This window comes from Halyomorpha halys, unplaced genomic scaffold (genome assembly GCF_000696795.3).
Source record: "Halyomorpha halys isolate HHAL.00 unplaced genomic scaffold, Hhal_1.1 Scaffold297.1, whole genome shotgun sequence".
NCBI classification, from domain to species: Eukaryota; Metazoa; Arthropoda; class Insecta; order Hemiptera; family Pentatomidae; genus Halyomorpha; species Halyomorpha halys.
The window spans coordinates 1,366,588-1,390,306 of NW_027109687.1; the positions used below are offsets into that span (position 1 = coordinate 1,366,588).

General features: G+C 30.1%; 1 protein-coding gene across 5 annotated transcripts in view; it reads right to left on the minus strand.

Annotated features, from left to right (window-relative positions):
- TP53INP (Tumor protein p53 inducible nuclear protein) overlaps nucleotides 1–23,719 on the minus strand; it is a 64,729-nt gene that overhangs the window by 9,883 nt on the left and 31,127 nt on the right. Inside the window, exon 2 of one of the 5 annotated variants that reach the window (XM_014420905.2) lies at nucleotides 10,849–10,876. The exons of 3 other annotated variants lie outside the window; for them this stretch is intronic. Coding sequence is in view for 1 of the 2 variants with exons in the window: in XM_014420901.2 (XP_014276387.1) it covers nucleotides 6,067–6,147 (81 nt within the window). In the remaining variant the exon portion in view is untranslated. Of the gene's footprint in view, nucleotides 1–6,066; nucleotides 6,197–10,848; nucleotides 10,877–23,719 lie in introns of those variants that run through there. One more of the 5 variants, XM_014420901.2, reaches the window with a different exon arrangement.

The window sequence follows — 23,719 nt, forward strand, 5'->3', positions numbered from 1 at the left end:
ATTGAAATATTTAAGGTGCACGCCTGTTGCATTTTATTCAAGAAAAAGTAAAATTTTTTCTCATTTTTCATTAAATTTAGAGCTCCACATCCTTAAATGTATCTGTTGTACAACACAAATAAAAACATATTATTTAAAGTGGAGTACATTGGATGAAATATACTTCTATGTTCAAAAGTTCCCTAAATATAGTTTTTCAAAAAGCAATATTTTTTGCAAATAACGAAAAATCAATATTTTGTGAATTTGTGTTGGCCAAGTTTTTTTTTTTTTTTTTTTTTTTTTGCCATTCCTAGTCAATTTCATGAACGCCTGAAACATACATGTCTAAAACTTTAATGTATTTCTCACCCTCGATCTAAAACGCTCCCAAATTATTATCCAATTATGAACCAAAAGAAGTGACTTTTTAAAACAAAAAACTACCGTAGCCTTTCTAATAGAAATTTACTATTACTCAGCATTCAATATCAGATTATTTTATTCGAATAGAAAAATAAAATTTGACTTTTTAGAAAGTTATTAAGTTTGAAGAAAAATTCCCTCCACTACTATTTCTACACTGAATATAAAGAATAGAAAATGATATATATATTTTTTCATTTATATTAACTGAAATATTTAATTGCTCTGCTATTAGTCTAGCTTCTAGACCCTTCACGGAATGTTTAATAACTTTTTAAATTTTCTATGCCAATTACTTGTTGCTAGATTATAAAATTCCGAGTGAAGAGACAAATTCCTGTGAGCTATTTCCGATAGCATCAGCCAAGGTAATTTTTAATTCTCTAAGTGGACCAAAATATCTGCACGATAAAGCACGTTCTCGCCTTTCGAGATAGCCTTGCAAAAATTTCATTGGACTGTTGAAGCCAACAGCACACATGATTATTATTCACTTTATTGATATTTTTATGAAGTATATTGTATTGATTTTTGTTTTTCTAGTGATAAAAAATAAAATGTTTTTCAAGGGCTACAAAAGTAATGATAGAATTAACTCATAAAAAAATGCTTGTTATAAATTTAATAACCAATTAATACTAAATCAAAAAGTCTTAATACTCTAAGGCTTTTTTGAAAAGGTATTTACAGCTTTGAAATGTGTTTTCTACGAACCAAGAGATAAATGTGTTCATGCTTGTTAAACCCACTTAAGACATATACATATAAATGTTTCTTAGTTGCTGCCTATTTCCTCCTTTCAATTTTTAATGGTCTTAGGATAACTACGTAGATATTATCATTAACTGCTTCTTTATGAACATTAGCGACTGATGTTCATTCTAGTTTGTATTTTAGCTGAACGATAGGGCACTACACCAAGGTTAAAAACTGTTAGTCAACTAAATTAATTCTGAATTCAACATACCCTGATTAATAACTCTCACTTAGTTGATTTTCTTGCGAAATGTAAGAAACAATTACAATTTATTTATACGGATAATTACGGAAATAATTGAAATAAAGTAAAACTTCCAGTTTTCCAGTTATGTATGGTTGTCTATCAGAACCCTCGTACAACTTCCTCTAGTTGATTTCAGTAATTGCAATCCATAACCTTAACGTTTATAACCTCATCAAAGTTATTATTTGTTGGCCGGGGTAATGGAATTTTATAAATATAATAGTTGGGAAGCAGCCACTTATTAAAAATAACTTCCTAATTACATCTATTCTAAAATTTATTTTTGGCTCGGTGTCCTTCAAAGGAGTCGAGGTTATGTTAAAAAAAAAAAAAAAAAAAAAATAGAACGGTAAAATTTACTTTTAGTTCGTCTAAACCAGTTCTTCATATTAGTTTTAGTTGCCTTTACGCTAATACTTATGTTGCCTTTACGCTTATGGTTAAGTTCAACGCAGGCTTATTGAAAAGTGGAATTAACAAATTTTGCATAGCCCTGAATATTTAGCTACAAAATAAATAATAATACAATCTGCCAGAATCAAGGCCAATAAGTATTAGGGCTCAATTATACCTTTACACATATACAATAAAGAAAAATGAAAAAGTAAATAATAATAATAATAATCCGATAAAATAAATAAGTATAAATTGAAATGGTTATTTGTATCCATTTCAGTTTATACTAATAAATAAATAAACATAAACGGATAAATGAGTAAAATAATGGTAAACAAAGAACAAATAATTAAAATAAAATCTTGAACACAATCATATAATTTTATATTTAATATCGTATTATATATAAAAATATAATTTCAGTAAGTACATTTCCAACGAGTATTTCTTTAGTTTTTTTTCTCTGATATGACCATTACAAAATGCATAGGGTTCGGAGTCACGAAAGTAAAAAATAGGGCCAGTCACTCAAATGTGATTCCAAAAATACACCCTTAGTGCTTGTTATTATTGAATCATACTTAATATTTCTTTTTCTTTAATGTATAAATTATTTTTAATTTTATAAAACCCTTCCAATATTTTCTCCTTCTACACTTTTTTTTCATTCATCTACGTTTAGGGGCGCTTTCTTCCCCATCTTAAGGATGATACATCTGAAACTCAATAGTTTACATTGTCCTAATCCATATAAAATATTTTGTCATGATTTAGTTAAACTATACATCACACTACTATATTTTTATTAATTGTCTGAGTGTTGTGAAAATGATGAAGAAAAAACAGTACGGAATTGTATTGCTTATTCTTAACACTTTAATTGTTTTTTCAAAAGCGGTTATTGAACTCGTACATGAAAGCTATTAAATAGGTTTCAAGTTCTTGTTATAATATTGGCATTCAGTAATAACTATGAATGATTTCATAATACTGTTTTGGACCCATTTATTGGTCACAGGAAATATGGGACATGTAACTATAGATTTTATAAATTGGACAAGTCTAGATTGATTCGTTGTCAGCTATTTCGTATTTCATACAAGGAAATTCATAAAAGGGCCCAATTAAATTTTTTAAATCTCTTTTTCACTGCTGTTTCTTCAGTTAAATTAATGAGGGAAGAATTCGCCTGCTAGTACACGATTGATCTGTAGTACAAACACAAGTTGAGCCGATAAGATACCAAAACTCTAATCAAGATATTAGATTTACTTTTTGATTGATAGCACGTACCATCCAATCAAAAACGTGCAAGCAAAACGTAAACAAGACAATATTTGCCCTGAGTATCGAGAGATACGTAAGGCCCAGTTTCCAGAACGTAAAAAATAGAAAGCCATCCACTGACTACATGAACCAAGCAGACAATCACGTGATGGGCGCTCATGAGTCAGCACCAACTCTGCCAAGGTTCCTCTTCGCTCAAAGCGAGTACCTCTGAGGTGTAGTTCACCTTTGCTCTCAGGGCAAATTACGAATATATATCCCAGTAGGGATAGCTCAAAAATGAGTGTTGACATACTAAACGGAGACCGATGATACAAAGAAAAAACCAAAGAAACAAACAAACACTTGGCAAGTTAGAACACATATTATTATATTATAAAATTTTCTTTTACAGTAATTTTTTTTATTTTTTTTTTTGTAAATTCTTTTATAACTTATACCGGAAATCCCTTACTAGGATAAATACCTTAGTAGTCATGAGTTATATGTGGACTAATAACAGATTACTCTAAAAGTAAAGTTCATCATACCAAAAAGAAGGATAAATTTGAATGTAGGAAACAAAATAATATCTTTGGCGTGGAACGCTTGCAATGAAAAATAAGCAAATCATATTTAGAGAACTTTGATTACAAAGTTTTAAAATTAATATATCGGTTTATGTATATATTGTTTATATTTGTAGGAAGTAACAAATTTTCATGTAAATTTTTTTAATCTTTATTTTGTCAATGAATGTATTTAAATTTTTAAAAACACTAATAAATTCTCCTCATAATTGTTTGTACCTACATTCCGAAGTATCAATTAAAAACTTTCAATATCCAATTCTTATATATTATAAACACCTTATCCATTTTGTTTCTACAACTTTTTTAACATTTCGATATTTTTGTTTTATTAAGAAAGACTACAGGATTTTGTTATCAAAATCCATAAAATAACGTTTATGACAGTGTTAATATTCCCTTACTACTTACATGAAAACAAAATTAATTAATGTTTTTTTCCCTTTTTTATGTAGTTTTTGAAATGAGATTAAATTTATTTAATTTCTTGTAATACAATGTACTATCGTACATTATACCAGAGCTCAACCGGAAGAAAAAGCCTGTTTTTTCCTGATCAAGAAACGCTAATAATACGAACTTAACAATCTTCGTTAGAAATTTCGTAATGTAAAGATTCTATCTACTTTCATCCCAGAAATAGCTTACAGATAATTTTTAATTATAAGATGGTAAAGTCAAAGCATACATGGTTTAAAAATACAGGCAATTAAAATTTGTGCAACAAAATTTGAATAACCACTATAAAAATAAATTGAAAAAAAAAATATGGGTTGAAGTTAAGATATGAACTCTCTGCTGAAAGTAGAGTAAATAGGCATGAGAAAAATAAAATAAGAATTTAGTTCAACAAATCGGAGCGATTCCATAATATTTTCTGGTTCATTTGATAAGTTGGGGGCTTCTTCCATTTCATTAATTAGGAAATTGTTATTCCAATTAAATATTATTTGTATTGCACTAATCGAAATAAATAATTATATCACGAACATATAGATTGAACGAATATGTCATTGTTACTGGTTTGAACAGGCCTGATGGAGGGAACAGCCTATGGATGCCAGGGGTGGATGGGAATGTCGTGAACCCGACATCACGAACCAGCGCTCCACAAAATCGAGGCCTTTCCTTTTGATCGTTTTGGTCTACTCTCATAGCAGTGTAGTTTTTGTTCAGTGTTACAGCATAATTTATTGAACTTAATAAAAAATATTTGGATTTTAAAGTTGTTTTTATAACAGTTTTGTTTAAAAACTGCCTCACATTTTTACCCCCATAAAATTTTGAAGGTGCATACCTGTGTTTAAAAATGACATGTATAGGTATAGGTAGGTATAGGCTAAATTTATTAGGCAGCTTGGTAATTTTGTTTTTAATTCATATAATGTTACCAAGTAGTAAAAATGGAGGCTAGATCAGAATTAATCAAAGCACTCTTGAATTTCTTTAATCTTTCATTTTCAAGTCCAAGCAAATTTAGTCAAAAAAGGGAAAAAAAAATTATTGTAACAATATTATGTTGGTTTACAAATATGTTCACATTAGATCTCAAAATATTCAAGTTAACATAAAAGTTCATTAAAAATATTAATAAACAATATATAATAAAATTTTCGATTAATCAAAAATTGTATTACTAGTGAATTGATTAAAAATAAATAAAAAAAATCATTTTTGGATAAATAATAAATTTAATAATTAATCACTTAGTAAAAATCTCTGAAGTTTGGATAGTTGACAATTAATTAGTTTAGTAATATTTCACAGAAATTCATCTGTATGACGTAATTCAAAGATTATCATTTAACGATTTAAGTGAGCAATCAGCGCTGACTTAGTAAATATTTCTAAGTTATTAAAATAAGTATTATTAGACAGGCAACATATTCTATATTTGGGCAATTAATGTCAACATTTTCCAATTGCAGGAAGAAGTTATAAAAAAATAAAATAAAACTTAAACTTAAAATGATTTCAATTACAAGTTAAGTTTCACGAAGGATGTCAGCAAGTTTCAATGCCAGAGACATTTTATTGCCTTTTTTCTCCTCAATTCTCATTTTATTGTTAAAAAATGGAAAGATATTGTTCTTTTAGTAAATATAGATTTATAGCTACGTATTAGTCTATAAAATATAGTTAGTTACTTAAATGGCGCTTCATAGTGAATATGTTAAGTGATATTATATTAAAATAGCATAAATCGTTTTAAAGAAATACTGGGAACTAGCCTCTGTAGTTTAACATATCATAAGAATTATAATTAAAGTTTAAAATTTCCAAAATTAATCCTTGTAATCATATTAAACATGATAATATTTAGAGATATAAGTTGTTTATTCGTTTATGGGGATTGTATCAATTTTTTTTTTTATTGATAAATAGGATACAATTTATAATACTCACATTTGGCTTTGGAAGATTTTGAATACTCAAAAACTCAACCCAGTCGTTGTAACTGAACTGTGTTCTGTCCCATTCTTCCATTTTTAATTAAATATTTTATAAACACAAACGTGGAAAAAAAAAGTTAATAAAGAATAACCTGAGACAATTAAAGAAAAAACAGACTCAGTTTATGAAGGCACTCAGGGCATAGACTGGACATACTGTTTATCTCCTTTGGCGTAGTTCAGTGCTGTCAGTGTGTAAATATTTTCAACTTTATCTGCATTAACAATAAACAAAAACGGACCTTTTCCAAGCTAAGTATTTGATGATAATGTGAGTGATTCCTGGAATTCAAAGTTACACTCTATGCATATAAATTTTAATCGGTACACATGGAAACCAATCAATAAATAATTAATATACGCAAGACCATAAATAATATTCTTCATTACATGAACACACATTACAGAAATATAATCTTGATGTGAGCTGATTTATTTCACAGTAAAACATAATGACGATTCCAACTTTCGAGGTAAGGAGGTGGTGACATTGTTCGCTATGCTTAAGAATTTCCAAGATTGAAACACTTATGTCTAATTACCTATTTTGTCACTTTTCTATTAATTCATAAAACTTTTAATTAAAGATTAACTTAACGCTATTATCTCAAAATATTTGTAACCTTCTCTACAATAAGGTCAGACATATAATTTATTACAAACTGATAATACGACTGATTTTGACAATAAAATAATTGTACATAAAGAAAAATACTCGAGTCTATTTATATTTCAGAAAATATTAATTATACAGTGAATTTTAAACACAGACACAAGAAATTTGAACAATATGCAGAAATTTAAAAAAAAATTAATTTATGAATAATATGGTTAAATAATATGTCTATATTGACAATTAATTTTGATATGAATTTTAATAATAAAAGAATTTATACCAAAATAATTTTGGTTTATGATATTAAGTTTGTAAAAAATAAATTATAAGCCTGATTGTAAGGAAGGTTAAAACTATTGTGTGTTAATAATAGTGTTAAGTTAATCTGTTACTAAATGTTTACAAATTAATGGAAGCGTGACAAAGTATGTAATTAAACTTAAGGTAAGGCATGCTTATTAATAAATTAATATGATTTTTGGTTGTTTTATTATTACATACATATGTTGATTTTGACTGATACTAATGATCAGGGTAGAAAAGCCTGCAAAACGTTTTTAGTTGGTGGATGTGAAATGTAAATTTATACTTAAGATATGATACTTTATTAGTAATAATGTTATTTGATAAAATTGACAAAAATGAATGTATAATAAAAGCTGTTATTTAACAGATTATCCTTGAGGATGACCGAAACGTAGGACATTTAAGAATGTTTGAGACTTAACTTCGATACAAATTATTTTGTTTTAACTTTTTAATTAGGTTATTTTAGGAAAATGCTCTGAATTCACGCCTTTTAATTAATGGAAACGTGACAAAATAGGTAATTAAACATAAGGTAAGGCACGCTTATTAAGTTTTTAGTAAGAGGATGTGAAGTGTAAATGTATATTTCAGGTTTGCTAATCTATTAGTAATAATGTTATTTGTTAAAAATAAATGTATAATAAAAGCTAGTAATTAATAGTCCTTGAGGATGGCCGAAACGTTGGATATTGAAAGTAATAATAAAGAATATTTGAGACTTAACCTGGATTAAAATTATTTTATTTAAACAATAAAACCAGTCTCGAAGTAAGAAGATTATATATATGAACTAATTAAAAAGTTTCGTCCCTTCGGTAAGCTTTCCTTTCATTATTTTTAATAAGGTAAGGTGATTCATAGTATTTTGACAAATATCAAGAGGTCTTGACAAGTAAGCGAACAATAAAGATCGATTAATTGTTCTCCAGCTAGTCGCGGGCTGACCTTGAAGGCAGACCAATACCCTCCAAAATAGAAAGTAGTTACAATACTGCAGGGCCCTTCACAACTTCGTCACGTGAACTTGATTGGATGAAGTGCTTGGACACACATGGAAGGCCAGCCTTGCCTCGTGCTTCCAGTCCGACGCAATTCGCTGCCTCATTTCGCAGCAGTTTGGATTCATTCTTAAATTACTCATTCAGCGGGTTGACGTAGGTTTACTGCTAGTTAGTGTAATTTTCTAAAAAGACCATTCATTGCTGAATCTTAACTAACATACTTGTTCAAATACCATTACCGGGCATAATTACATTAATTATTTAATTACAATAATTGCTGTAATAAAAAATAAATCGCAGTATAATATAACATATTGTTGAAGGATTTTCGTGATACGAGCTATTTAACAGAAGTGGGACTGAAGTACGTATCTCTATGGGTCAACAAAGTATAATTTAGATAATAAATATTAAATATAGATAATAAATGCTCTCGGATACTCTTTAATTAAATTAAATTAATTAGGTAACTACACCAACACCTTTTTATGGAAATAACAGACTTTTCCAGGTCACTTTTGGAAGAACTCTACATAATATAAATAGTCATGACTGGTCATATATTTTGTATGTATATATATGTTTGCGACAGGATATTTTCTAATGATACGTGATAAAATTCCCTGACTTATTCAGGTTCAAAAATTTCCCTAACTTTTCCGAATCAAAAAAATATTCTGACTATTTGAAGTATTCTAGGATTTTCAAGTTCTGCAGATATCCTATTGTAACGATAAACCGTGTACATAATGAGTTGAAAAAAAAAAATTCAACTATTTTAAAATCTTAAAGGAAAAAATGAATTTCACTTTATTTTTATTTAGTTTATAAAGAAACTGATTTGGTTGTGAAAATATAAAATTCAACAAGGTTCCTCCTTTGAATGCAAAAGTAATTTTCGCTGCTTTCGCAACATGTAGATTTCCAAATAGTGGTTGCGGAAATCCATTCTTCTGGACAATAGAAAGCTGCCAGCACTCCAAAATCTTATCAGATATATCCACTACTGATTACTTCACCATGAATAGTTAGTAGCATAGTGTTGAAAAATTATTTTTATTGTTGATGTACCATTTGTCATGGCTTTATTGTTATATGAGAAAAAAACAAAAAGAAAATATGATCCATAATGTTTGCGCTATGGGTCACATAAATAAAAACAAATGCTGAAGAAATTGTAATTTTAATAACAGTCTAATAAGCGAAACTTTAGGGTTCAATATAAGTTAGTACCGGATATTATATCATATCCAAAGTGAAAGATCAGGTTTGGATATTAACTATCTGCATAGTGATATTACTCCAAAAGAATTCACAAGTAACCTATTGGGAATGTAAACGGACAATGTGCAAGTGTTCGGAGAATATAATCCACTTTATGGTTCGAGGTTGTCTTATCGAAATATTCAGAAAATAAATAAATCTATCAAGCACCAGAATTTCCACTAAGAGAAAAATAATGTTTGATAGGCGGCATTAAGGTATTCAAATTTCAAATTTTAGTACATCAACGAAGTGTATGACAAACGATAGCGGGCACATAAATTAAAGATCTGGCCGCATAATTCATAACCATCCTTTTACATTTTTCTTTAAAGTTACCTATGTTTATTTATAAAATATTCATTTTTTAATTTCCTTAATTATCTAAGGTGGAGAAAGGATGGTAATTGGGAGAACATTAAGGTTCAAGATCTCTATTAATTAAAATGTTTTTGAATCCATCATCTGTGAACGTATTTGTAGCTCTTTGGTGTTCATCGCTGTCCACACCTCTCCCCCAAATATCTAAGGCCTCCTTGTTCTTCTATCGTTTGTGATCCAAAAGAAATGGTATCTTTTGATTGTTTCAACATTGATTCCTAGAAAAGATTTTCTATTTTTTATTCCAAAATATCTTTTGGTTGACTCCGCGCCAAGATATTTTTAAAAAGGAACAATTTTATCTGTTTATTGAATAAATTATGTCAAGGTTTGTTTTTTGCCTCAACTGACAATTTGAATCATCTCTCATGGTCCGATTTATCGCGGAAAAGTCTTAAGATGGTTATGAAACATAGCATGTTTTCTATTTATGATTTATTTCTTATTCTTTGGTTTGTTATTTATTTTCGAATTAAATATTGAAAGATCGAGGAGTCATTTTTAACAAAATTGATATACATTGAAATCAGCATACGTTTACTTAATTTGATTTAAGTTTAATTAATTAGAGTTTATTAGTTGAGGAAGAAAGTTTGAGACACGAACCTGATTTTACTATCTTATAAGTAATATAATATAACTCATATTAATCATAAATTGGTGTCAACATATTGTTCAAGTACAAGTAGAACTGTACAATTATTTACAATTTCATGTACAAATATGACAGTACAAAGACGTAATGGAAAATATTCAGATCTGATTTTATTTTTGTATACTCAGACCGAAATCGATTCCGGTCATTAGCCCTCAGGTGAGGTTGGTAGTTAATTAGCCTTACTTTTTAAGTTATTTTTCTTTAAATGATTTACTTTAAATGGACCATTCAAACCGTGATAATTTTGGAAATCAAGCTTGAAACATGGGAATAGGCGGCAGATAAGAAGGCTAGGTACAAACTAATGTTAGGAGAGAACAATAGGTGTTTTAGTTAAACAGCTAATAATTCACTTCGAATAGAATTTTATGAAAGCTACACCCAGTTCCAATGTTGGTATTTTGTACTCTCACTCACTTTCTTTTAAACTAATTCCAATAAAAATAAGAGTAATCAGTAAAAATAATCATTATCAAAATATATATTATAAAATTTATTATAACTTACGGAATCAGCATAAAACTTCTCAACTTACCTGAAACATAATAAGAACTTCGTTAGAGAAAGTTATTTTAATAAATTCTCAACATTAAAATAGTTCACACAGTTAAGTAATGAGAATGGTCCAAATAATAGAAATACAAATTGGGTCATTTTCATTACTCAAAAAAGGGTATTTACGTTAATTTTAAGGTTTATACTTAAATTATTATAGTTTTAAGAGACATCCAGTGGAGAAATTAGAGTATAAAAAATCGTAATAAAATAAAGAAAAAAATGAAAAATATTAATTTGAAATAAATTCGGATAAAAATAATCATAAATGAATAAATAAATTAAATTACAACAAAATTCACCTTAAGCCCTATTTCATAAAATGTAAATTGGTTAGATTACCATTAAAAAACCTTAAAATAATGTATATCATGTAAAATATTGAAGTATAGAACTATAAAAAGGCTGAATTGGTTTGATTTCGTTGCCATCCACAATCAATACGTTCATATATCTTTCTACAATATCCACCTAAAGCTAACTATGCAATATTACGCCAACCATAATCCTCCTACCTATGTTTTGGTTAACCCCTTTCAGATTTTTCTGTCGGTTTAATGATGATCGTTTTTTTAGAGATTCTTTCTCATTCCAAAAATACAGATTAAATGAACCCTAGAATAATATCAGAATCGCTCTAAAAGCATTCATAGAGAAAACTTTCATTTTTATGTAAATTTAAATTGCAAAAATTGAACGAAGTCATCACTAGACGGAATAATTGCTTCCGACCTATATTTCGCTGGAGCCAATCTCTTTTACAGCTAATTCTTTCTGGATGTATAACTCTCATAATAAAAAATCCACTTTTCCTTACAAATGATAAGATTTCTGTTAGTATTCATAAAAACAAACTAGTTTCCTAGGTATAATACACTTCAGACCTTTGATGGCATGTATCTACATCAGTTATTGCCTATTTCATGGTGACTCAGTACTCTGAAAAACATAAAAAGTTAAAAAAAAAACACGAAGATTACGATATAGCTCCTTAACGTTCGAAGACATAGAAATGATTTTCTTGCTAATGAACCATTAGCTTGAAAGTTAAAACTTTTTTAAAAAATATTTCCTCTAATATCTATGAAAACCGTCCTAGAGAATTTCGATAATGTGTCTACATTAAACTGGCAATACCTCCTGTCTAAAACTTTCTTCCAGTCTTTATTTTCCTGATGTACTCTATCTGCATTAAATGAAATTTAATTATTATTACTAATCACAATATAAAAACCTGTCTGAGTTACAAAATGTAATGTCAGATGCCATATCTGTTGGATTACATAATTATTGATAGCTCGAAATTATCAATCACTAATAGCTCTCCGTCGATATCTATTTTTAATTCATAATAGTACATTTTATGGATTTACAAATATATTTTTTTTAAGTATATTAAATTTAAAAATCAAAAATGTAATATGCTTAAAAGGTTGTATAAATTCTATCTTCTAATAAAATTCTGAGAAGGTTTTTAGATAAACGTTTACTAAATACATAGTGAATTTGAAGGAGTAGTCAGGGCTGTGGTCAACAAAAACAAAAATAGTTTTTAATAAATTATTAATGGGCAAGGTGTTTATCAGGGGCCATCATGGGGTCTGTGTACACTAAAGCATACTGAAGTGCATTCCAAAAAAAAAGGCAAAGTGGTTACAGTTCGATTCTTGCCTGGTAGTGGATTCATCCTGTAAATCTCTACCTCCCACTCTCATCAGAATTGTTCGGTAACTCATCTTTATTGTCTTACAATTAGTTGGGTTTCACCGGGGCGTTGATTCCAATTAACAAATTGCGGATTTTTTTTTTTCAGTTCTCCACTAATAGCGAACGTTTAGAATGTACTGTAATTATTGTTGCACTTTGGATCATCTCGGGGAATATGCTCTTATCTTGATACCAATCTACGGACGATGACCCGTAGCCTGCGAATTTGATATGCAATTGATAGCAGGCAATTATCAATTGAAGCTGATAAGTTCTCTCGGGGAACGATTAAATCAAATATCACTTTCACTAAATTCATGGTCATAAGGTCATCATTCATGATAAAATATTGCTAATCATATGTAGAATCAAAGTAAATATGATGTCAGGAGTTAAGAATCTGTGTGGACCAACATCTCCAACTGTGATTTTTAGAAAAACCATTTAGAAGATTTAGAAAAGTGAATCCTTAGATTTTAGTTAGCAGTTAGCTATGATAGAATGGATCAACTTTATCTACTCATCCTCTGCCAACTTTAGATTAAAGAATGAGTTAATAAGTTCAGAATTGATAAAGTTCTTCATGTAACCTAGAGATGGAATGCTATAATTTCTTTGAAACTTCAAACTTAATTTTTACATTCTAGGTCACGACGCTTCATTTCTAATAATTAATAAACACAAATAGTTGTAGAAAAACGGTCCAAAACGTCTAGTGACTGTAATGTTAGAAGGTCCATAGACCGTCTTCTTTTCAGATGGAGGACAGTTGGTAAGAGATTGGGCAAATTTTACAATCTAGTAGTTCTATGTAGATATGTAGTCTTAGGCTGTCATGATTCACTAACATAACACGTGTGCGTACGTGGACAGTCCGATCGATCGGACAGGCTTTTTAAATTATGCAGAGGATTGAAACCAGGATACTATCTTAAGAAAAACAAAAAAGAAGAATAAAACTGGGATTAACAGATATAATTTAGTTTAAAAAATCTGTCAGGATGTTAGGAACTTATAAATATGAAAGGGGTTATGACTGAAGTTTTGAGTTCAATTTTATTAGGTGCGCTAGAGCAAATTGGACTGTATCAGACGATAAGTGAAACGCTCTCCCTTCTCTCTAACGCATATATTGCATGTAGGGTATGTATTATTGACAGTCAATAAACACTCACATATTATACAACGTATCAGCTAAATACATTTTAATATTTTTTGTTAATTCTTATTCGTAATTAAGCAGCATAGGCACTACCATCGACGCAGGATTCTCTCATTATTTAGAAATGTTACAGCCTAAATTATCTGTGCCATACTTCAGCAATCATAAACCCATAATTTCATTAAATAAGATACGAAATAATCGAAATTGGTGAGAAAAAATAGATATTACATTGATATTGTCATATTACACTGATATAACTTTCCTGACGCAAAATTAATAAGATCGTCAACAAATGTTTAAATCAACGAAGAGTCATTTCCAACGCCCACGAGTCTCACGTATATTTTATTAAAAAAGGAGTTCCAGTTATCAGATTCTGTCAAACATATACGGCAAGAAAGGTATTCAAAATTCAAATAACTATCTAAAACCCTAGGATTTAAGTAAGTAATAATAAAAATAAAGTTGATAGAGCGTTAGTTGAGAGCTCACCGTGTCCCTTGGTCACATTCGAAATCTCTTTGAACCACAGACAGTTTTAAATTCGCTGTGCTTTCTTCTTGCGGACTTTAATGTTTTGAATATCCATGGAGAAATTTAATCCCTATTAGAGAAATACCAGGATTTGCCACCGCTTAGTTCATAAACCGTAAAGCGATTAAATCATTCACTGAATCAGCCTCAAACAAGGCTATAATTTATAATGATTATTCAAAATAATTAAAGAGCAGCAATTTGCACCAATAACTGTATCTATGGTACCAAGCAAACATTAAGATAGTAATAATAATCATAGACAATTTTAATTGATAGCTTTTGAACCGAATTAGTTTTTAGAAATCGAATGTAATCTACCAATAGGGGAAAAATAAATTATCTATTTCAGATTATTTATTAAAGTAAAACAATTTCTTTTCAGTATGACATTTCGCTGCAGAATTTTGAGTCATGTCATATACATACTTAAATTATACATTTCGTTCATAAATTAATATTCAGAACTATCTTTTTTTTTTGTCCTTAATTATACGGAATTTCCAGTGAAGTAGTACAATAGTACTACAATCAATAATATAATAATACAATAATCAAGTACTAGAGATTTAGCTGCCTTAAAATGTTTTTTCTTTTCAGATTTTATTTGACATTAGTTCGCCTAAGGTTTGATTGTACTCACAGGTAGAAATGCAATCATGACCTAACGATGGTGGCCATATCAACTCCTGGAGTCACGAGTCAGTGCGTCCATATCTTTTGAATTTATACGTCTTTGGCCAATAATGAGGGAGTCTTTATGTTCCTCAAAGTCGTGAGATGGCTGCGATAGTCAACCATCATCATCCTGGACAGCTATATCTCATGTACTCCGGCATCAGACAAAATAAGTTTTAGGTCTAGGACTTATTTTGAAAACTGCATCAAAAATAAATGTGAATATGGAATAAGATCTCTTTTTTCACAGAACGGGAAATAGCTATCTCCAAATCTTAGACAAAAGTGTATAATTCGACTCTAGTTTAGAGACCTAACATGGATGCATGCATTGTCATTACTACGTTCATCTGTAAGTTTCAAATATTAAGTTGGAAAGAAAGTTTTTTCTGTTTACTTTGTCCTCTGCAAACGTTTTTATTTTGGCTGTTTCTTACTATCTTCAAAGTGTTTTGCATTTTAGTTTTGTGTAGTTAGTCTTATTGTTCTTTTTTATTTTTTAACCACGCAAATTAATGAAAATTGCAAAAGGCTATTATAGAATGGCAAGAGGAACTCGCCCGCAAAGGAATGAGTATTAACAGCCGCAAGAGCAAGGTTATGACTGTTGCCAGAGATGAAGTGGACGTGGGCAATGCACAACAGTATGCAATGATGAAGTATTGGAAACAGTGGATTTCTATACCTACCTTAGAACAATTTTACGGCTGCTGAAATCAAGAATATTGAGCAAAACTAAGAGAGATAGGATAAGGAATGAAAGAATAAGAGAAGAACTTCAGATCCCCTCAGTAAAATCAATAATTGAACACCGACAACTCCGATGGTATGGACACGTAGAATGGGGGAAGACAGTGTGTCAAAAAAATGTATGGAGGTGAGGTCGACGGGAGGGTAGGAGACCACGAGGCAGACTTAGAAGAAGCTATACGGAGCATATCCAACGACTAGGTCTGGAAAGAGGAAAAACGCTGGCTCAGATGAAGATGCTTGCCATGGACCGAGATGTGTGGATCAAGTGGTTAGAGGCTCCTCCACGCTGAAAGGCACTTAAAGAGGATGAGAAAGAAGAAGAAGAAAATTAATAAAATTCATTTAAGACATAGCATGCTGTATGAATTACGAAGCGGTTCAAGTTTAACAGAAGATCGCAGAAAAATCACTTCAGTTCATCCTGATTCATTAAGCCTCAGTCAATGTGAAAAGTGATTCCCATGTTTTTGGTTTGGTAATGTTAGTCCCTTCCCAGATCTAGCCGGCCCAAAGAGCTTGATAATGACGTTCTTACAAATTAGATGGAATCAGATTCAAAACTTTCATGTCGGGAAATGAGCACTACTCCATAGTGTAGTGGTATATACTACAATGGCATGTACTTAATCCTCTCGGAGTACTAGGCAAGTCCAATTAGAGTGGGATTTGGGTTACCCATTATTTAGAGACAGAACAAAAACTTCAACACGTTACCATCTGTACTTCATTATAGGTTCGATTAGAATTGGATTCTTTTCTTGAACGTATTGTTACGGGGGACAGAAATGGGTTCTCTATATCAATACTGAGCGAGGAAAACAGAGGATAAGGCCAGGTCAACAACCTATTCCAATTCCTAAAGTTGGACTTTGCCCAAAAAAAACATTCTCTTATATCTTTAGTCAGATATGCGAGGCATACATTTTAAACTTTTAAATAAGTGTCGAAGAGTAACTGCTCAAATTTACTATCATCAATTGGACCGACTTCTTTTTAAACTGATTGGAGTACTCTTGCAACAAGATTATGTAACGCAACAGGAGATTAAAATTACTCGTGAAAACTGAAGGTCTTAAAAGTGGGAAAATCTCTTGCAAGGTATAGTCATGATATTGCTCCATCTAGTTATCACCTCTTTCAATCCCTTCAGCACTTTCTTTCTGGAAAAATATTTAAAGAAAAAGTAAAATAGAAAAGCCATTTTATGTTTTGTTGATTCCAAGCTACCTAGTACCTAAAGACCCTGTCCAAACCTAGTGTTAAAGTAGATTTATGGAGTCACCGGAACCGACTTGAATGAAACTTTAAATCTCCTTCCTTGAAATGATGAAGTACCAATTTAACATCAGGACTAAAGATATATTCTACAACAGCGTATCTTTTATGAATTGTGAACTGATTTAAATATTTTTAACATAATATATACTGTGCTTTAAGTCTTTTTACTATTTAGATTTAGCATAAATAAATAAATGTAAATTAAAACATGCTAATGCAGAAAAGTTAACATAGCTGATAAAGGATTTTCAAAATAATGAGTATTATACTAGGTTAAAGTTGTATTTCATTTCATTTAAGTTTATACTGAAATTGGTCCAGTAAAATTTTCGGGAGATTGGACATCATTAGACAACTGCGCTAATAATTTACTTTGCCGTAAAACTAAATGAACATGCATGGCCATAATACCTGTTTTAATATAAAGTAGAGCCTCTCCTTTAAACTAGAGACGAGGAGTGAGGCTACTTGCTGGGGTGGTAGCAACTAGGCTGCCGGCAAATTGCCTAGGACGTCGCCCACTCCATAATAATTGTCCTCTCTAATCATAGCAATGACCGCACTTCCATACTCCATAACTCCTAGAGCTGTAGAATAACACTAACTTTGCAACCACACTGTATACTCTGTACAGAACCTGAGAGGGTAATTTGGGCATTCCAAGGACGTGGATGGCAGAATGTATTGAGCCACAAAGTATCACAAGCCTGTGGCGAGTTGAATTTTTTTAGTAACATATCTTCGGAATGAATCTCGACTCTCCTCTAGAATAGGTTGGTAACTTGTAGTACAACCCGTCTTTCGTTCTTTAAGTTGAGGAACAAGTTAAAACGCAAAGAAAAAAAAAAAACTTTGCCCTGATTGATGTTCTTGAACGTTAGGGAAGAGCTAAACCTCCGAATATTAAACGTATTCAATCCTTACAATACAAAATCCTCAAAACCCTACTTATCCCTTCATTTCACCAACGCTCCTTGCTACCATGTTACCAACAAAAACTAAACCATAAGCTTCATGTAAGGGATATGAAGTTAAGATTTTCAGACCAAACAGGTTTTCAAAATTCTATATAAACATTCCCAATCATCCAACTCATCCCTACAATCTACCTCGAATGTTGAAACGGCAGGGGGATTATTGTGAAATAAATTTGACAGTTGAAGTTCTGCCAATAGTTTGATGAACATAACCTCTGCTCCTTTATTTTAGAACGACTACATACTCTTTCGATCTACGCAAAACTCGCAAAAACGCAAAGTAATAATTAATAATTTTTAGATTTCTTTCTTTTTTTTTGCATTGCAATTCACCATGCTTCTGGGCAATAAGTAATTATGATAAAATTGAGCTCATTCATAACAAGTCACTAGGAAAAAAAATATATGTACATATTGTAATTTTAAAAAATGTGATACTCAATTATTGGAAATGATCTTTGTCCGACGTTCACGGAAACTAATATTATTCCAAACATTTTTCAAAACTTTTATTGCTGCTCAATGAGAAACTATGAAATCTCAATTCTTAATATTTGCATATTTCACAATTGGAACCTCATTTATCGTTATTTTCTCAAACGTTTTTATGATTTCAGATAACGTTCAGGTAGAGAGAGAATTTCAAGTAATTTATAGCAATTCTGCAATAGCATTCGGTTATAAAAAGAAAGTTAATAGCCGAGTAAAGAAGAATAGAGGCTATCGTCATCCCAAATAGTAAAACAATTATTTTCTATTCGGTAACAAAATAAACGTAAAATAAGTAATATAAACATATAACGACTTGTAACATATTCTGTTAGGACCACCTTCAGTAAGTTCAAGTATGATTGAATTGAAATACAACTTACATTCCATTTATGACTGAGCTCAACATTTTATTGGTCTATGATCCCTGGCATTACTGTTCTGTTTTTTAAAAATAAATTAGGGTATCAAAAACATCAAGATATTTTTGTTGGTTTTTCCATGGTTAAGAAATTCATATCCTTTCTTACAGTCCTCTTGAAAGTGTTGGCTAATGGCCCCTTGTCCACCTGCAATTACAATTACCAAGATCGTGGAAACGAGACGGTAACTTGGAGTCCTTGAGGAGCGAGAAAGGCTCCCATGTTGCAGATATCCAATGGTTAACTAATCATTATAACAGCTGTTTTCTCATAATTTATCATAATACAATCAGTTGAAATTGTGCAATAGTACCTAATCAAGGTAAGTTTCTTGGAGTCAGCTTTAAAACTGTATTTTCCCATTGTTTCTTCGCCCCCTAATGCTTTTGAATATTTGAGATTATTTTCGAATAAAAGGTCAAATTATTATTCTTGATCTTCTACTTGATTGGTTTACTGAATTCCACCCTCACGATAATTGGATTATTAATTATAAAAGGGCACTTTAAAAAAGGGCTTTGAAAAGTAAATAAATTATGAGTTATTAACTATTAGATCAGAACTAATTCAGCCGGTAACACAATGAATTGGTATGCCATCAAAAATAGAATGGTACAATTTATTTTTGTAATTAGGCCGATTTAATGTCTTTAATAGCTAATTTTCTGAAGATGAATCAATAATCTTTTGATAGATACCAGATGCATACAAAAACTATTTGAAAGATCTTAATAGGATTGAAATATAATGAGGAGAACTCTAACCTAGGAATTTCTTATTTGAAAAGAATTCGAGGAAGGCCTAATACTTAAAAATATTTACTAAGACTTTCCACTATCTGTTACAAAATAGAATGGGGATTTTAAAAACAGATTGTGACGTAGAAACTCCTGAAATACTTCCAATAAAATCAACTAAACAATTTAGAACAAAACTGTTTGGATTTTTTTTTATTATTAAGTAGTTATTTTCATTTTATTTATAAACATTTTTGTTTTTTATCTGATCAATATTTCAAAAGATCAGAGTTTTTGATTAGTTCTTTTATGTAATCTTAGCAGCTGCTAAAGGGGACAACAGATGTTATGACTTTAATATTTAACATTGAATCCAACTGATTAAAAAAAAAACTTCTAAATGAGTCCTTTAGGACAACCTTTTTTTGCAGTAAAACTTATATTTATTAGCATTTCTTAATAAAGGAGTTAAAGTTGAACTAGCTCTAGTTATCTTTCTGTATAGTTTCTTTAAAAGTATTGTAGAAGGCGTCCTTATGCCAAAATTTGTCGAAATTAACACTCATCAGTTATAGAGATTTTCATAATTCGGTTACAATTACTTCAATAGCATTATTTTCGCCAACGTTTTGACAAGAAATTTATTTCTAGCCACGCCTTTGGATTATAATTAGGTTGAGCTCATTGTTGCAAAATAAATGGATGATTCTCAAACAACGGAAAATTTTAAAGTTTGATTAATTAACGTCTTGTTTCTGAAACGATATTTCAAAGTAAATAATTAAATGTTAAATGATTTTCTAAAGTTCACTTTACCATAGTCATAGCATCTTTATGACTTCGATTATTGGTGAAAAAATTTCAAATTGAAATTTTGTTATATTCGTTGTGTGAGAATCACCAAACCACTACCTGAGTTTTCAAGTTTCCACTAACCTCGGTTTTCGGCCCTATATATGTCCAATAAGCAATGTCCCGTGTTTTCAATTCTTTGTTATTCCATCACCTCTAGACACTTCACCAGTTTTTAAGATATGCAATAGTTGCTCATTAATTTTTATATATTTCTTTTTTGTTTGTTTTATTGACATATGGAGTTTTTCAATATCAAAGAAATATTTGTTTTGTTTTTTTTGTTATAAAGTCATTATTAACTTTAAACTATAACTGTATAGTTTATCTTTAAAAAAATAATAATATTTTTTAAACCAGGAGAAGATGGTTGTGGGTGCTGTCAAAATAAAACACAAGTAAGTTGATGTAACTTATTTAATCGTGAATTACATAAACTTATTTGTGTTTTATTTTGACCGCACCCCCAACCATCTTCTCCTCGTATAAGTCATCCACGGTCAACTATCTCTCATAATAATATTTTTTTATTAACACACACAATTTTGATTCAAATATACTCTCAACTTTTACTTTGAAAATGGCTCGAGAGCCAAAATGGTGGAGAATTTCTAAAAATAAAAGTTGAGAGTATATTTGGATCAAAATTGTGTGCGTTAATAATGAAATAAACCATTCTCAAACAACCATTATAATAAATCATTAATCTGATAATATTTTCGTTTAAGCGATTTATCGTGTTTTAATGGACTGGTTTTGTATCTCAGTTCTAGAATTAGTTTCCTAATTTATCTAAACTCATCGCGTTTTTCACGGTTAGTAACTAACACACAGTTATACCAAAATTTTATCGATAATAGTTTTTGAATTCCATGGAAAAGAGTACTTAATAATAATAACGAAGAGGTCAATAGCTCACTGTGTGTTACTATATTTGTACACTTGAACGATTACTGTAAATTAATTCGGACTAAGACTAATTGAAGAATTTTTTTTTTCATACATAGTATCTTTCAAATAGATAATAGAGAGTAACAGCGATTAAAAAATTCAGCAGAATGAAAAAAAAAAATTGTTTTGACTGAATTTTTAAAAGGAAAGTGTTTTTGAGATAATATCGGAAGTGCCGTCTGGGAGATAGAGAGATATTTACGATTAACGATAAGGATGACGACGAATTTAGTTCACGTGATGTACAAGTTGTTATTCGCATGCGGTTCTTGACCTGGCCCCTTTATACAGCACATGTATTAATGTAGGCTGCCTCTTTAGCCAACATCATAGTAAACAGTCTCTGTGTGTTATGACGAAAAGGGGAGGGTTGAATGAGCTCTCTTCAATGCTAGTGCTTCCTCATAGGTTGCCGAGACCAATTTCACTATCTGAATTTATGAACATATCATTTTTTCATGGTAATTTAATGAAAGAGTACAATTTATAGATCTTTTATGAAAAATAATGTATTGTTTTTTAAATTAATTATGAGTCGTTGAGAGCGATAGTTGTGACTCCCCAAAATTGATTTTCTTTAGCCAAAATATTATTTAATTAATTATTGAGAACATCAACTTCAAATACCTTCTAATAGTTGGTATATACTCGAAGAAACACTTATTCCTAACTAAAATCTTTGAAGAACTTTTATTTAAGTTTTGAATAACACAAAAATCAAGATTTGACCATTTAATTAATAACAGAATGTATCAATAACAGTAAAAGTATTATAACAAATTAAGTACATTGAAATATGAGATTTAATTAATCCTAAGTTACATAAGGTACCTATCTAAGCTAATGAGGGTATATGGCGATCGTGCAGTTATCCAAAACAATGAATTAAAGGAAAGAGGACTTTGGATATTGTCGTTTCCATATTTGTAAATACACTCACTCCTTACTTACTGTTAAGGACGAATTTTGTAGATATATAGTCGTTATTTCAATCATATAAAAAAGTATTGTGAAATTGTTTCTGAGGTGAATATAAAATCAAATTATAATTTGTTTTATATAATTATAACTTGAATAAAATATAGTTCAGCCCAATGTAGCCATCCTGGGCCCTGTTTCATAAATAAGTAAAAACTAATACTATTAGTCTTGTAGATTTATCTTAACTCAATTACACTGACTTGTACAATAGTTACTTGTACTTTAGTATTTTTTAATTCCTGTAATATCACTAATAGTCCTCCCTATATGAAAAAAAATAAGTATTAGTATTATTACCACACTAGTTTCTATACTTGCACTATAAACTAATACTATTAGCTTTCATTATGAAACAGGCCCCTGGACGTAGAACTCGGAAAGAAAAATCCGACTCCCAATAAATATCTAATAATTCCTTCTTCATTAATTGTATATATAGGGGTATTTAGTGATGCATTTTCGTTAGTCTGGAGATTTAGTTACACGCAGTGTCTATGATCGAAAATAGGAAAATGTATGTTAAAAAAAATTTTCTAAAATTACCAACAGAGGGTTAGTGATTTTATTATATTTTAATAAAGGTCGAAGTGATATAATGTACTAGCATAAATTTAATTAATATATGTTTAAGTGGGTTAATATAGGTTAGATAAACGTATTTCTTTCAGTCTTTAATTTTCATTTTATTGGTAGTAAATTAAGATAAATACTGTAACTAATGGTAACCCGCATTAATAGAAAAATCCTTGACTTCGTTTTTAAACTAATTAATATATTCACAAATAATGACTCTTGTTACCTTTTTAGTAATTTCAGGAAAAATCAATTACGAAAACGCAGGGTTTAATTGTTTTTGTACAAAATTCTGATTAATTGAAAATTACACCGATGTTTAAATCTAAACATGCCTTTTAGTATCCTAGAATTGATCACTGTTTAAGTGGATAAATATATAGCGATGTCGCATGGCGAATGTTCACTATATTTCACGTGCGCTATCCCTGATTCTGGTGCACAAATACTTTCCTAACACGCTCTCCGCAAATAGCCATCGCCAAATAAAACAGAATGGCGAACATAAATATTAAAGAATTATGTTAGCAAGGAGGAGGTCCTGCCAGAAATCTCAACATGAACGCTATTGAACGTCTTTGTGATATTTTTATATTTCTCTAATAAACTATTTTTTAATCGAAATAACATTATAGGCATCATAAATTAACATATTTTTTTTTAATCTTCGAGGATCATTAACATTTAATGAAAACAGGATAAATTTACTGTGAAATATAGTTGAAG